Raw genomic sequence first — 14,906 nt, 5'->3', positions numbered from 1 at the left:
GAGTCTGACAGGTGTCGCCAGTATTCTAATCGCCGGCATCCCATGTGCCAGGATATTGGCCGGATCCCCTTGTCACCCTGGGTCCCTGATATCCCGTGTTTATACTGTGCCCTAGCACCATATGGCATATTATTATTATTATCCTTTATTTATATGGCGTCACAAGTGTTCCGCAGCCCCTTACACAGTACATAAATAATTTGACAACTGTCTTACAGTACAATCTAGGACAAGGACATGGATAATAGACATTGCTACATTAGTGACCATAACACCCAGATAAGCAACAGAGCGTAAGCAACCAAGTGTTAGGTTCCCTGATGGGGGGTGAGAAGTAGGTGAAAGTAAAGTAAGGAGAAGCACAAGAGGGTAGAGGCCCTGCTCGTAAGAGCTTACATTCTAAAATTCATATTAGAATGAGCTATGGGTGACAAGTATAAAAGGTAATTTAGGTGCCTCTATAGTGTTACATTGACATTGTACAGTATGAAAGCTGCTCCATACTTCACCCTGTTGGAAAATAGTTTTACCGATCGCAACCAATCAGATGTCTGTTTAACTGACTGGTTGTTACGGGTCACGCCAACGTTTTCTGCACAGTTTCCTCTCGGCTGGACCTGTCGCACTACAAATGCCATCATGTCTTCTTTATGGAATTGGATTATAATCAGCTATTAGTAAAACCCTGTTGGTTCCATTACAGCAAAAAAAAAAAAAACTGTTTAATAAATCTGTAAAGATCAATAAATATCATCTTGTAAAGAGCAGAATAGGAGAATAGATAATAAGAATCCCATCTAAGAGGCAGCCAGAGGAATTGTATTGTGCAGTTGATCAATATTTAAAAATGGGGACAAATCTGTTCCACCAGGAGCTGTCCCTGGAAATTAGGGACCGCCGGTAAGTACACAGAATTGCGCAGAACATGTAAATGGAATACATCTCCTACATGTGCCTCTGATTCTCGTCCTCCCTGCGACGCTGCCTGCTTTGATGTCAGCCGCCGCTGTTTACCGCATTGATCTTTTGCTCTGTGCCATCAAGGCCGATTGTTTTAAGAGGGATTAAAATTCATAGCGGAGCTGAAGGAAGATTCTGTGTTGCATCTTCTATTACCAGAGCAGGATACTTGTAATGAGAGTAAAGATTTTAGATGGCAGTAGAACTAAACGAGTTGCATAATCACGGCAAAAAAAAAAAAAAAAGAGTGCGTGCCAGAAAAAGAGGCTTCGCAGACCCCCCCCTAACCCCCTCCTCCCGACCACTGAAACTCTGCTCATTTCAGTCACACTGTTACAGGGTCTGCGATAGCAATACTATTTGTGGCCCTCCAGTATATTTATATGTCAGCGGTACCTGGATCCTCTGTAGTCTGTGACACTGCCATTTTATTTAAAGCTTTCCGCAACCTACAGCGCACGTTGCCTTACGTGAACAGACTCTTCCACCCGCAGGTATTATGTGAAGGTTTTCTGAGCTTAGAATCGGAACCGAAGATATCTGTGATAGTGGGGGAATTTTTATTCCCTTGTGGAACGCTCACTCCCTGTCAGTAAACTGTAGTCAGTATCCTTTTAGACAGCGACTGCAGAGAACGGTAACTTACTCAGCTGCTTAGCGAATGTTAATACATCTCGAGGTCAGACATAGTATGGGCATTTAAATTGTTTAACGTTCAGTTGTATATATGTGGATGTGAAAACGGTCTTGCAGGTTGAGTCTCCCATATCCAAAATGCTTGGGACCAGGGGTATTTTGGATACTGGAATATTTCGTATTTTGGAATAATTGCATACCATAATGAGATATCTTGGGAATGGGACCCAACTCTAAACACAGAATGCATTTATGTTTTATTTACGCCTTATACACACAGCCTGCAGGTACTTTTACACAATATTTTCAGTAATTTTGTGGCTCAAAGAAAGTTTGTGTACATACATGAAATTAATTTGTTTCATATAATTTTATACAATATTTGTAATTATTTTGTGCCTTAAACAAAGTTTGTGTACACAGGGCCTGATTCAGAGCCGGACTCTCTGACAGAGCGCTCGCTCTGAATCAGGGCCGTCCCTCCTACCTTTTGGAGCGCCACAGCTATAGCGAGCGGCCAAAATGATGGTCGCGATGGTCAAGACCATCGGGCTTGCGACGAGCTCCTTGTGGTAGGGTCTCGTTGCCGCAAGCCCAAGAGAGATTTCGGCTCTTACAGAGCCGGAATCTCTCCACTGACATCACTAGTGATGTCAGTGGGGCCGGCCCCAGACGGTAGGCGTTCCCATGGGAACGCCTCGGTCTGGGCTGCCACGCCCCCGGCACGCCCACCAAACGGGGCGTGCTGTCAATCAACATCGACAGCACGCCCCCTTTGGTGCGAGACCCATAACGACGGCTTGGCCGTCGTTATTCGGGTCTCGTGCATGCGCACGACGGAGCCGCCTCCGTCGTGCGCATGTGCACTTGGGCAACATCGACCCGCTTGCGATCGCTCAGCGCTCGCGAGCGGGTCTGAATCAGGCCCACTGAACCATCAAAAAGCAAAGGTTTCACTATCTCAGTCATGCTAAAAAAAAAAGTCTGTATTTCGGAATATTTGGATATGGGAGACTCAACCTGTATATCAAAGTAATGTGTTAGTATTTGCTATTATGATCTTTTCTTTATAAAGCGCTGACATGTACAATGAGAGGGGATCATGACACACAATTTCATGAAATAGAAGGTGACGGTGACCTTGCCCAAATGAGCTTACAATCTAAGGGGTGTGGGGTAGAGATGGCCTTTGAAGGGTTAAGCATCAATGATTTTTAGCCTTCGTTTTGAGACGTAGGGGGAGTGAGAACCATCGATGGTTTGGGTCTGTGCATGCGCAAAGGGACGGGGACTGTGGCCAACGCATTCGCAGTACGTAAAAACGATGGAACTCACCCCCCCCCACAATTGTAACGCAGAACGGAGACCATATATCCGTCGCTATATGTACAGTTTATTGCAAATGTAGGATTGTTCATATTGCACACAGCTAAGAGTTCTGACATCCTGCCAACTTTGAATGTAGGGGGGTTAATTGTCTGTGTCGTTTATTTTTATGGGATCCCACAAAGGCAGAGCTATTTTTACCCATGCATACTGTGCAGCTGCTTCATGCAAAACAGGAAAAAGAAATGTAATCTCTGTTTTCTAGGCACGTGCCGAGCACTGTGCTGTCGCCCGTTAGAGGGCTTCCACTTGTGCAGCTGCCTAGGTGTTCTCCTGCGCCTCTAAGAGCGTTAGTCGCTGATCGGCTCTTTATAGGCATCAGTCTCTCAAACACACCAGGGGTAATAGTGACGCGCTCATTTCTGTGCAGGTAAGCACCGCACCGCTCACAGACCCCACTCGAAACCAAAGGCGGCAGAGAGTCCTGAGGTGGATTTTCGGGAAGGAGGAAACGAAGGATCTAAAGATGGGTCCGTAGACGATGCTGGGCTGTGGGCCAGGCTGGAGGAGCTGGAGAGACAAGAGGAGCTGCGGGGAGAGCTGACGGAGTAAGTTTCCTGAGGGGTAGGGGTAGATTTGAGTTGGCTGCCTCTGCTACACACAGTGATGGCAGCCATTTTGTGGGCTGAAGTAATCATGCCATGGCTCAGCCCACAAAATGGCTGCCTAGTCCAGGTGACAAACCTCTTTTAAAGACCATTCATAGCTAAAATGTAATGTTGGTTATACGCCTGCAGATAAATTGTGCAGATTCAGGTTAACATTTCCTAATGGTGGCTCCCCAATTCTGCCCACCTCTGACGTTCATTTAGTGATTGTGGTACCGCCTGTAGTATAGCGGCCGAGATGTTGGATTAAATAGTTGCCTTGGTCAGGCCCATTGGATTAGTCTTATTTTTGCGCTGCACCAATATTTCTCTTTTATTCCTACAGAATAGCCGAAACTCATCCACTTAGCAACGTTTCATGTTCTGAGGAAAAAAAAGAGATTGTGAAGACCGATCTAAACGTGGAACAAGATTACCCTGCTCAGGGCCAGCCTATAGAATCAGGGGCGTCATTGGGCACCACGCCCGTCAATGGGTCCATGTCTCATCACAGTGATGAGGAAGATGACTCGGAAAGTAGTAAAACCCCTGTGGCCACCATACATTTTCTCCATACCGTTGAACCAAAAAGGGTGCGTGTAACTCTTATCTCCTAGTTGAGTGGTTACCTCACCTTTCACTCCATGTAGTCTTCTCTTTCAAAAACCAATGTTTTCTATGTAAGTCTTGCGTTGTTTTTGTTTTTTCTTTTGCTCGCCCAGGTGAGAATAAACACCGGAAAAAACACAACCTTAAAATATAGCGAAAAGAAAGAAGAAGCAAAAAGGAAAAGAAAAAACAGTAATGGAAATGGGCACTGCGCCCCAGAACTGCCAGTTATCAAAACCCCGGCCGATATCTACAGGTAGAATTGTGTATTGCCTTTCTGTCTAGCCCAGTGAGTGTTCTGATTGGCTACAGGATAGTCTAGCTCAATGACTGTTCTGATTTGGCTACAGGATAGTCTAGCTCAATGAGTGTTCTGATTTGGCTACAGGATAGTCTAGCTCAATGAGTGTTCTAATTGGCTACAGGATAGTCTCGGCCAATGAATGTTCTGGTTTGGCTACAGGATAGTCTAGCTCAGTGAGTGTTCTGATTGGCTACAGGATAGTCTAGCCCAATGAGTGTTCTGATTGGCTACAGGATAGTCTAGCTCAGTGAGTGTTCTGATTGGCTACATGATAGTCTAGCCCATTGAGTTTTCTGATTGGCTACAGGAGAGTCTAGCTCAGTGAGTGTTCTGATTTGGCTACAGGATAGTCTAGCTCAGTGAGTGTTCTGATTGGCTACAGGATAGTCTAGCTCAATGACTGTTCTGATTTGGCTACAGGATAGTCTAGCCCAGTGAGTGTTCTGATTGGCTACAGGATAGTCTAGCTTTTATGAGTGTTCTGCTTTGGCTACAGGATAGTCTAGCCCAATGAGTGTTCTGATTGGCTACAGGATAGTCTAGCTCAGTGAGTGTTCTGATTTGGCTACAGGATAGTCTAGCTCAGTGAGTGTTCTGATTTGGCTACAGGATAGTCTAGCCCAATGAGTGTTCTGATTGGCTACAGGATAGTCTAGCCCAATGAGTGTTCTGATTGGCTACAGGATAGTCTAGCTCATTGAGTGTTCTGATTTGGCTACAGCAGAGGTTCTCAAACTCAGTCCTCAGGACCCCACACAGTTCACATTTTCCAGGTCACCCAGCAGGTGCACAGGTGTATTTATTACTCACTGACACATTTTAAAAGATCCACAGGTGGAGTAATTTCAGTTTTGATTCTGTCAGGAGACCTGGAAAACATGCGCTGTGTGGGGTCCTGAGAACCGAGTTTGAGAACCTGTGGGCTACAGGATAGTCTAGCCCAATGAGTGTTCCGATTGGCTACAGGATAGGCTAGCTCAGTGAGTGTTCTGATTGGCTACAGGATAGTCTAGCTCAGTTAGTGTTCTGATTGGCTACAGGATAGTCTAGCTCAATGAGTGTTCTGATTTGGCTACAGGATAGTCTAGCTCAATGAGTGTTCTGACAGGATAGTGTAGCCCAGTGGTGTCAAACTAGGGCCCTTCAGCTTTTGTGGGACTACATATCCCAACATGCCCTGCCACAGTTTTAGCATGCCCTAATAGCAAAACTTTGGCACTGCATGCTGGGATGTGTAGTTCCACTGCAGCTGGAGGGTCCGAGTGCGACACCACTGGTGTAGCCCAATGAGTGTCTTAATGCTCTGATTGGCTACAGTATAGTCTGGACCTGTGAATGTTCTATTGGTTTCATTTGACTCCAGGTCGTTCTAGACCTGAGATTGTTCTGACTGGCTACACGTCGGTGTAATCCTGTGAAGGATCTAATGATCTGATTGGCTAACGGTTAGCCCAGCACTATGTTTGTCTTGTCCCTGAATGGCTATAGGTTAGTCTAGACCTGTGAATGCTCCTATTGGCTACAGATTGTTTTAGTCCTTTCTGTGTTTTAATGCTCTGGCTGCAAATTGGTCTAGTCTGGTCCAGTGCTGTGTTTGGCTACAGGTTGGTCTGGACCTGCAATTGCTCCTATTGGCACCAATAAATATTCGTAATTGAAAAAAATGCCAGTTTCACAACAGTTTCTTGTTTCATTCCATTTCTGACACAGAATAGTACTTTAGCGAATAATGTAGGTACCTCAATTTTCTTAAATTGTCTTTTTAAAGTGTTTTTGTTTTTTTACTATAATGGAGAATTGGAATCTGGCGTTTATTTTTCGGAGTTACATTTTCAAACTAATATGATTTTTATTTAGCCTGTTTTGTCTTGCGACAATGTGCTTTGCAGAGTGTTCGTGGACGTGGTAAACGGCGAGTACGTCCCACGCAAGTCCATCATGAAGTCCCGGAGCCGCGAGGACAGCGTGTGTAGCGATACCAGCGAGAACAGCTGCCACGAATTGGAAGAGAGAAGAGGTTTCCTGCGGAACATCAGCTTTGAAGACTGCACGTTCAGCGACCACAGCGAGGAGGAGGATCAGGCACATAAAAAGCCTTCTCCGGTGTATGGACCATTAGAGGTGAGACGCATCGTACAGGTATTATAGGTCAGGCTTTTCATTACATTCTATATATTTATGTGTAGGAAGGAGGGATAAAAAGTCTCCATTTTCCCGTGACCATTTTGCATTTCTGTAAATCCTACGCAGGTTCTCTTTCTATTTTCATAGACTTTGTTTTTGTTTTTTTTGTTTAATTTTCTTATTTTACGTAAATATTTTACTTTTTTTTTTCCCCTCTACCACAAGCAGATCACGAATGCGAATTGCATGGTCCATCAGATCTGTGCTTTTGAGAGCTGTACGTACCAGGACAGTAGGGTTCAGGTTTTGAATGCAGGGAAAGGGACTCCATTTTCTTGTAGATAAAGTGTGTGACAGCTGCCATTGAAGAGCACCAGTCTCGTTGCACTCAGACATGGGTGAGCTGACACCGTATGCAGCCTACTAATTCGCTAGGAACCGGCGACATCACTGTGGGCACTCTGTGCCTCATGCCTCCATAACGTTCTTAGTCAAATGAACAGGGTCCATTCTCGGGAACGTTGTTTCAACCTACAGATGTGTCCTCATGCATCTAACCACAGTCTGCCACGCAGCGCGACTTGCCGGGCACGAGGGAACCGCCAGGTCCCCATGGTACTCTGCTAGTGTAGAGTGCCTTTTTTTTTTTGCCAAAAATGTGTCTAGCCGCAATGTATATCTGTGTGCACCCGAGTCTGTGTATGAAGCACAATGGAACTTGGAATAAAGAAAAGCTTTTGGTTTTTGCATTTACGTGTTCGCCCCAGGTGCTCCTCCTTCTTTCCGCGCTCACAAACTAATGGTGCATACACACGTAGCGATCAGCCAGCGATACGATAACGCTGGCTGATCGTCCTACACCCCTCCTGGTGTGCTGGATGATCGATCATCCAGCACACCACCAACTTACCATCGCCTATAGCGACCCGCAATCCCTATAGTAAACTGCTCGATACCAAGCAAGTTTGCCTGCATGCACGGCCGATGGACGATGACGCCATCGGCCATACGTGGCCGAGCATCGCTGGTCGTGGTGAGTGGGTAGGGACCGAAAAATGCACGATATGAACGATAATGACATGATCGATATCGTTCAAATCGTACATTTGTATCGCTACGTGTGTACGCACCATAAGTGTACATCTAGGGGTACAGGGAGACGGACATATAAGGGGTGCTCTGTGAGAAAGTGTTAAAGTCCAGCCGCGTGGGAACCTCCCCGTACATTAGAGTAAACTTCCATCGTATGCCTAAAATACAACTTGGCATGAATTGGGCATGGCATGGACCGGACATTTTTCTGCTTCTGATGCTTTTCCATGGAACTGGAGGTTCAGCCCCTGCAACAGACAAGAAGCATTTATACAACAGATGAAACAAAGTGATTGTATTTGAAAATGTATTATTCCCATTGCCAGCCAAGATTAGGAACACATTGGTATTATAACCAATGCACAGGAATGGGTGATAGTGAAAGCTGTGTATTGGGAACTCCTGTGTATTTATCCTGCATGGGGTATAGAGTGGAGTTGCAGAGAACTTGGGCACTTTGAATTTACCTGCACAAAGCTCAGGCTCCTCCCCCTCTGTACCCCATTGGCTGCCTGGCAGCTTAATTTTTTTTTTTTTTTACTGCTACTGACGGAGCTTTGTGCTCATTTTTTGGTTGCTTATTGCAGCCAATCTGTCTGTTATTCTAGCTTTATTATTTTCCCGGTGTTTTTCTTCACTGTCCCCTCGACCACAGCTGGGATTGCCGAGGGTGGTATGTGTTTTGCTTGTGGGGGTACCTGGTCACAGCTGTTGCAGGTAGTGTCCAGGATCCCCCCATGTCTCCTGCTGCGATTGGGTCAGTTACTGTACTGGACTGTATGGAGGAAGGTAGCTGCGGCCCCACGCTAAGCATTAGGATGGCTAACAGTATTAGCAGCTATCATCTTGCCCTGATGGGGCTTGGTCCATTACAGCGCCAATTCTGAGTGACCATAGACTCGCTCAGGAAGTCGGTGGTTGCCTGATCTGCGTCCGATGCGGCGTATATATGTGTACGCAGTTGTGGACAGCTGCAACGGCGTCGGTGGGTGTCTCTCAGTACAAGTCCCAGCCGCTGTTGCATTAGCATGTCTTCACAGATCCACAGCTGCGAAAATAGCAGCTGTGCCAGCATTAGTGTAATGAGGCCCAAATGCCTGGGAAACGTGATACAGCCCTGGCTCAGAGGCAAAAAGTTTTGCCTGTCCCAGATGTCACTCCACATGACTGTGCCCAGAGCAGGATGGATTGGCCATTCAAGGCTCGTGAGGTTGGCGGACCAGAGGCCACACTGAAGTCCAGTCCCAGGCCCGGTTTATGATAGAGCTGACTGCATGCCCTTTGATCTCTGAAGTGTGTTCCAATCCCTGGTAGTCATTGACCCACAGAATGCGCTATTGCTACCTCAGGGTCTCTGATCGGCCTGCATGATGAAGGCACAGCTGAAACACGTTGGAGATCCACATCAGCCACCGTCACAGAACCGCGACCCGGAACCCCACGTGATCGCCAGAGATCCCCCCCTGCCGCAAACAGTGACTGTCCATCACAAGGAGCCGCCAGCACCTCAGGCGAGCGGCATCCCCATCTTGTGACCATAGCACTCCCGGCACCCAGCCCACTCACCCCCGCCCAATATCCGGTGACCTCACTCGCAGGAGTCACGAGGAACCGCTCAACACCGCCTACAAGCGGCATCCCATATCCGGACACTTACCCTCGGTCGTCACGCTTTTCCACGCGGCACACGCACAGGGAACAGGAGCGCATCCCACACCACGGAGCAGCCAGCCCGTCGCAGCCCATCGATCCGCAGACCCAGCCCGGGTCCAGCCACAACGCTGACCCAGACTCCTCCAGTCTGCCAGCACAAACAAGAGCGCCTGAATCAGCAGCACGAGGCACAGCTGCACCAGGAGCCGCAGCATACAAGGAGCAGCCAGCTGATCTGGCGATATACACCACTAAAGACTGCCGATCACCATCACCCCCTATCTCAACGCCTACCCAGGCACCTACTGGTAGGTAAGTTGTACCTTTTGCGGGACGCCGCTACACCATCCACCCCAAACAGACTTCCACCACCACATTGCCGGGCGTTAAGACTGTTGACCAAAGGTCCAGCAGGGACAACGTGCTGGTCCAGAACTGCACGGTAAGGAGCCCCCTAAAAGGGTTCACCCACCTCCCCTCCTGTGCAACCATTCTGCTCTACCCCCACTTCCCCTGGGTCATTCGTTCTCAAGCAGCATCGTGCCTACTTAATAAAGCCTTTGACCCAACACCACCGTTCATGTCTCTCTGTTACATACTTCACTGTTACCTACCAACATTACACACTCCCTCATCCACTAGAGAGCGCGCCTTACCCATATTCTACCAGTCTCTATCTCAGGTAGGAACAGGTACTCCTACCATAGGCGCAGCACTCTCACACTCCCAACCCCCTTTCCTTCCAGATACACGCACATTTCCTCTCCCGACCTCTATCTCCCTCCCCCCCCACTCCACTCCTACAGTCATACCAGTGAGCGCGGTTCACCTTTCTTTATCCGGCCTGCTATGACCTCCACCTCAATGGTCTTTGGAATCCAAATGTGTCAAAGCTCCCAATAAGTGTGCTGGGGCTTAGAGCAATATTCAACGCTCTGGTTTACAGACGCCAATTCTTGCGAGGTTGGGCCATCAAGATCCAATTAGACAATTGCCAAGATTGTGGCATGCATCACTCAGTAAGAGCGGCCTGGCCATGAGGAAGACCAGCAGGATCTTGTATTGGGGCTTGCAAAATGCTCCAGCTATCGCAGAGGTTTTCGTTCAATGCTGGAAAACTGGCAGACAGACCCTTCACCTTGGGAAATGCTCCCTACAACCCGGAGCTTTTTCAACAGCTAGTGGAATGGTGGGGGGGGGGGGCAACTAGATGTCGCCATGATGGCATCTTGGTAATGCTATAAGGTTGGGGTGCTTCTGCTCCTAGATGAGGGTTCCACAAGCAATTCTGATAGATGCCCTGTGGGATTCTTGGAAATTCCTTCTCATCTACCGGTTCCCTCTCTTAGCGATGTTCTGCAAGTCTCTAAAAAGGTAAAGCGCTGGGAGATTTTGGCGACTCTGATATCTAGGTCTTGGTACACAGACATCCATAGCATGGGAGAGGCGCCAGCCTGATGCTGAAGGTGGATTGAGGGATGGCAGCCTATCACACAGCTGCTGCGTCTTCTCCGATCCGATGCTGCGTCCTCTGATCACTCTGCATGAACATCAGTCAGCTGAGTAATCCTTCAGGTTACTCAGTATGGGCGGATATTCACGCTGCTGCCCAAGGACGCAACTTCACTGGCCTCAGCACCCGCAGAAAATTGGACGTTAGCAATCGCCACCTCTGAATGCTAGCAGCGCGTTAATCATGCTGCAACGTTTCGGGCACTGCGAGTGACATCGCATGATCTGATCTGCACATGCGCAGTGCGGCTTCTGCGCAGATCTAAAAACATTGGAGATGTACGTAAATCATCGTCCCCCTCAGTCTCTTAAACCGAAGGCCCTCCCATCACCAGAGTTTACCTCGGCTGGCTGTTGAAGCCATAATCCATAGAGCTAAGGGTTTTTCGCACAGTATGCTCTGACCATGCTCAAAGCTCGCAAACTTGTTTGGGCCGAGAATTACAAGCAGCTTTGGAGGATTTACATTGCTTGGTGATGAGTCTGTTACCAGTGCCTCCCAGCTGCAGCCTGATTGACAGGCTGCGGCATTTGTGAGGTGGAACGTCGGACGTTCCTGCAAACAGGCGTGTCGCCCCCATTTTCCGGGAGAAACGAGGCCAAGGTCTGAGTCGGTGGACACAGATTTCCTGGCCTCACAAGCTGCCAGGTCACGTGGAGTTAAGCTTCAGCTTCTACAGCCTGGCCAAATGGGGCAACCATTGCGACCTCAGTCTCAACGCTGGGATAACAGATAACGCTAGCATTTGAGATGGACGGAATTGCACAGCTGCTTGTGTGCTTGCTCTGCAATTCCGTCCATCTCTGAATCAGGACCTCTGTCATCTAGGCCTCTTTCTTCATTTTGGTGACAAGGATGTTTGTTAGAAGCTAAACCTTCATTTCAGCTAAAAGTGGTTCCAGGTCAATGAGGACGCTGTGTTCCTGGCTTTAGGCTAGGGTAGGCCGTCCAGAAGAAGATGGCTCTCTCCATTCTCTGGATGTGGTCTATGTCTATAAGACTAAAAACTTGCGTGGAACGAATTACCTGGGTTAGGCTGCGATAGGGGACGATAAGGGTTAGGCTGCAGGAGGGGATGGTTAGAGTTAGAATACCCACTAAAATTTATCAGGATTTCGACCGTTGGAATTCCGCTGCCAGTATTGTGACCGTCGGGATCAGGGCAGCCATCTCTGTGTTTCTTCAACTCCAGCTATGCAGTCTCTCCAGTTCCAGCCAGCCTCCCTTCTGTCTCTCCAGCCATCCAGCCCCCCTTCTGTCTCGCTTGCCCCCCTTCTGTGTCCCCAGTCAGCCTACCCCCCTTCTGTGTCCCCAGCCATCCAGCCCCCCTTCTGTCTCTCCAGCCATCCAGCCCCCCTTCTGTCTATCCAGCCCCCCTTCTGTCTCTCCAGCCATCCAGCCCCCCTTCTGTCTCTCCAGCCATCCAGCCCCCTTTCTGTCTCTCCAGCCATCCAGCCCCCTTTCTGTCTCTCCAGCCATCTAGCCCCCCTTCTGTCTCTCCAGCCCCCCTTCTGTCTCTCCAGCCATCCAGCCCCCCTTCTGTCTCTCCAGCCATCCAGCCCCCCTTCTCTCTCCAGCCATCCAGCCCCCTTTCTGTCTCTCCAGCCATCTAGCCCCCCTTCTGTCTCTCCAGCCATCCAGCCCCCCTTATGTGTCTCCTGCCTGCCACCCTTCTTTGTCCCCAGCCAGCCCCCCTTCTGTCTCTCCAGCCATCCAGCCCCCCTTCTGTCTCTCCTGCCTGTCCCCCTTGTGTGTCCCCAGCCTGCCCCCCCTCTGTGTCTCCAGCCCCCACACTTACCTTCTACTTGTCCGTGCAGCTTCTCTCTTTCAGCGGTGCTGTGTGACGCCATGATGTCATGCTCCGGGACTCAAAATAAAACCACTCTATTGCATGGCGGGCAAGCTTGTAGGCAGACGGCGCCAGGTTAGAGGGCAGGCAATAACATGGGCGGCTTGCGACAGGCCCCCCTCTCTGTCCAGGCCCTGTCCAGAATCTAGTTGCTATGGGCGACAACACCACTTTTCTTTTTTAAAAGCTTTATTAAATCCACCCCTTTGGATGTCCATCCCCACTGTCCTTTCAGTTGATTAGCTTTTGGTTTAGTTTCCATGTTCCCCTCTGGAGTTGCATCTGAGCCCCTCCCCCAACTACATTCACAAATGCCCCTGGGGCCTCCGCTGCTTTTACAGAACACGGCTGGCAATTAGATCCTTCACTTCTGTGTGTCCCCACTGTACGGAGCAATACCTGTCTGGTTGTATAGAAATAACCCAGAAGGGCAGAATTGTCTGAATCCTGAAAGTGGCAGAATGTCTCTATTCCTCTATTTCTATTGTCTGCATCAGGATTTCTGTTTGACAATAATGGGTTTAATCACATATATGGTGTAATCATTGTTATAATTGTGTTGTAGGCATTTTCGGGAACTGTAATAGAAAAGGACCCATTCTCCATAGCTGTGCCAGTGACGAGTAGTGCCCACCCATCTTTGCCCACCATCCAAGAGAGGAAATCGGAAGAACTGACCCCTGAGGTCCCTGAAGAGGGGACAAAGAGGGTCTCAAAGTTCAAAGCGGCAAGAATACAGCAATATAAATAACATTTACCATCCCTTCCGAGGGGGAAAGAAACGTGCAGGTCTGGGTTGTTTTTTTTTATACCAGTTTAGTCTGTGCCCGATGATGTTCCGTGTACGCGCTATTATGTAAAATGGTTCAGACGGTCATTTTTATAATCTTCAGAAGTCCGATTTTTTTTTTTTTTTTTCTGAATAAATATGCAATTGGTACAGTGTGCACCTTATTTGTGATTTAACGTTACGGAGAGTTGAGGACAAACCCCCGTTGAGCGTCCTGCGACTCAAGACACAATACTAGGAGCTACCACTGCGGTGCCGTTTTCAGTCTCTCTGAAATATATGTTTTAGGTTGCCTTTTTTTTTCTTAATGGGACATGCAGTCCGTTAGGTCAACAGACAGTTGTTTAGCTCAGGATTAACATTTGTAGGTCCTGTCATTTGTTTGGACACACCTACGCTCAAACAGGGACATCCATAAAACATGTACTGTATGTCAGATACCATAGCTAAGCTCTGTGTTACACAGCGATGCTGTGAAAACGTTTTTGCCTTCTCTTTACTCGATACTGAGCGTAAACTACTTATTACCTGGCCCAACTCAGCCGTCAAATATTCTGTGACTGGAATTTTTTTTATGAAGGCCTCAATTCTTTACCTTGAGTAGTTTTTGGTTTTTATTGATCGTTTTACCACATAATAAGTTGGGTGTATGAACTTGGGTTCACATGGAGGCACGTTGCCGGTCCAGATGTCGTGCAACTCAAAGAGAAAGGAGGAAGTCAGCAATTAACAGGACTCAAAACTTCACTGACATTGCCAAAGTCACATTGAATTCAAAAGGTGCCGATACCCCAAGTGTAATGAGCCTAAAAACAGCCGACCGCAAACTGGTAGGCCGCAACCAATATCACCAGTCACCCGTCAGCAGTGTTTTTTATTCACTTAGTGGAGGCAAACATTTTATGGCCTGACCCTGTGTCCGCTCACTAGGATCTACTCAGCTTCCTGTTGAGAGAAGCCTCAGTGATGTCACTAGTTCATCGTGATTTGAAGGGCCGCGTTCTTGTGAAAGTTGGTGCAGCCAACAAAATGGCCGCCTCCACTGTGTCAATTTGAAGTAATTTATTTGAGGGTAGTATAATTTTGAATGAAATAAACATTCACCTGTGGTGACTTTATTTAAATATTGGAATTGAATATCAGTACACAGCATCCTGACGCTGTTTACTACATTTCTTATGTGCGCTTGTTAAAAGAACAAGGACTCCTCTATAGACCCTTCCCATTCTGTCACACTCCTCCTTAAGCGTGCTCACATACAAAGCAATGCACCGATATCAACATCTGACAGCCTATTATCTCTAACGTTGACAATACAGACTCACCATCGGGTGTAAACCAGGCCTTAACCTCCAGGGACTCTTGTCCTGATCTCAGTCACCTCGTCATCCATCTTAAAAACA

The 14,906-nt window shown here is 47.9% G+C and overlaps 1 protein-coding gene across 2 annotated transcripts in view; it reads left to right on the top strand.

The window, feature by feature from the left end:
- The window catches only part of URI1 (URI1 prefoldin like chaperone), a 99,300-nt gene extending 85,642 nt beyond the window's left edge, over positions 1–13,658 (top strand). For both annotated transcript variants that reach the window (XM_088451065.1, XM_088451066.1), the window contains 5 exons: positions 3,353–3,530; positions 3,916–4,162; positions 4,292–4,434; positions 6,372–6,603; positions 13,279–13,658. In XM_088451065.1, the coding sequence (XP_088307191.1) occupies positions 3,353–3,530; positions 3,916–4,162; positions 4,292–4,434; positions 6,372–6,603; positions 13,279–13,464 (986 nt within the window). In that variant the 3' untranslated portion in view covers positions 13,465–13,658. The remainder of the gene's footprint in view (positions 1–3,352; positions 3,531–3,915; positions 4,163–4,291; positions 4,435–6,371; positions 6,604–13,278) is intronic.
- Positions 13,659–14,906: the final 1,248 nt, after the last annotated feature.

The sequence above is a fragment of the Taudactylus pleione genome, unplaced genomic scaffold, assembly GCF_031769625.1.
Source record: "Taudactylus pleione unplaced genomic scaffold, aTauple2 ptg000537l, whole genome shotgun sequence".
Lineage (NCBI taxonomy): Eukaryota > Metazoa > Chordata > Amphibia > Anura > Myobatrachidae > Taudactylus > Taudactylus pleione.
This window is presented reverse-complemented; position numbering and strand designations above follow the sequence as displayed.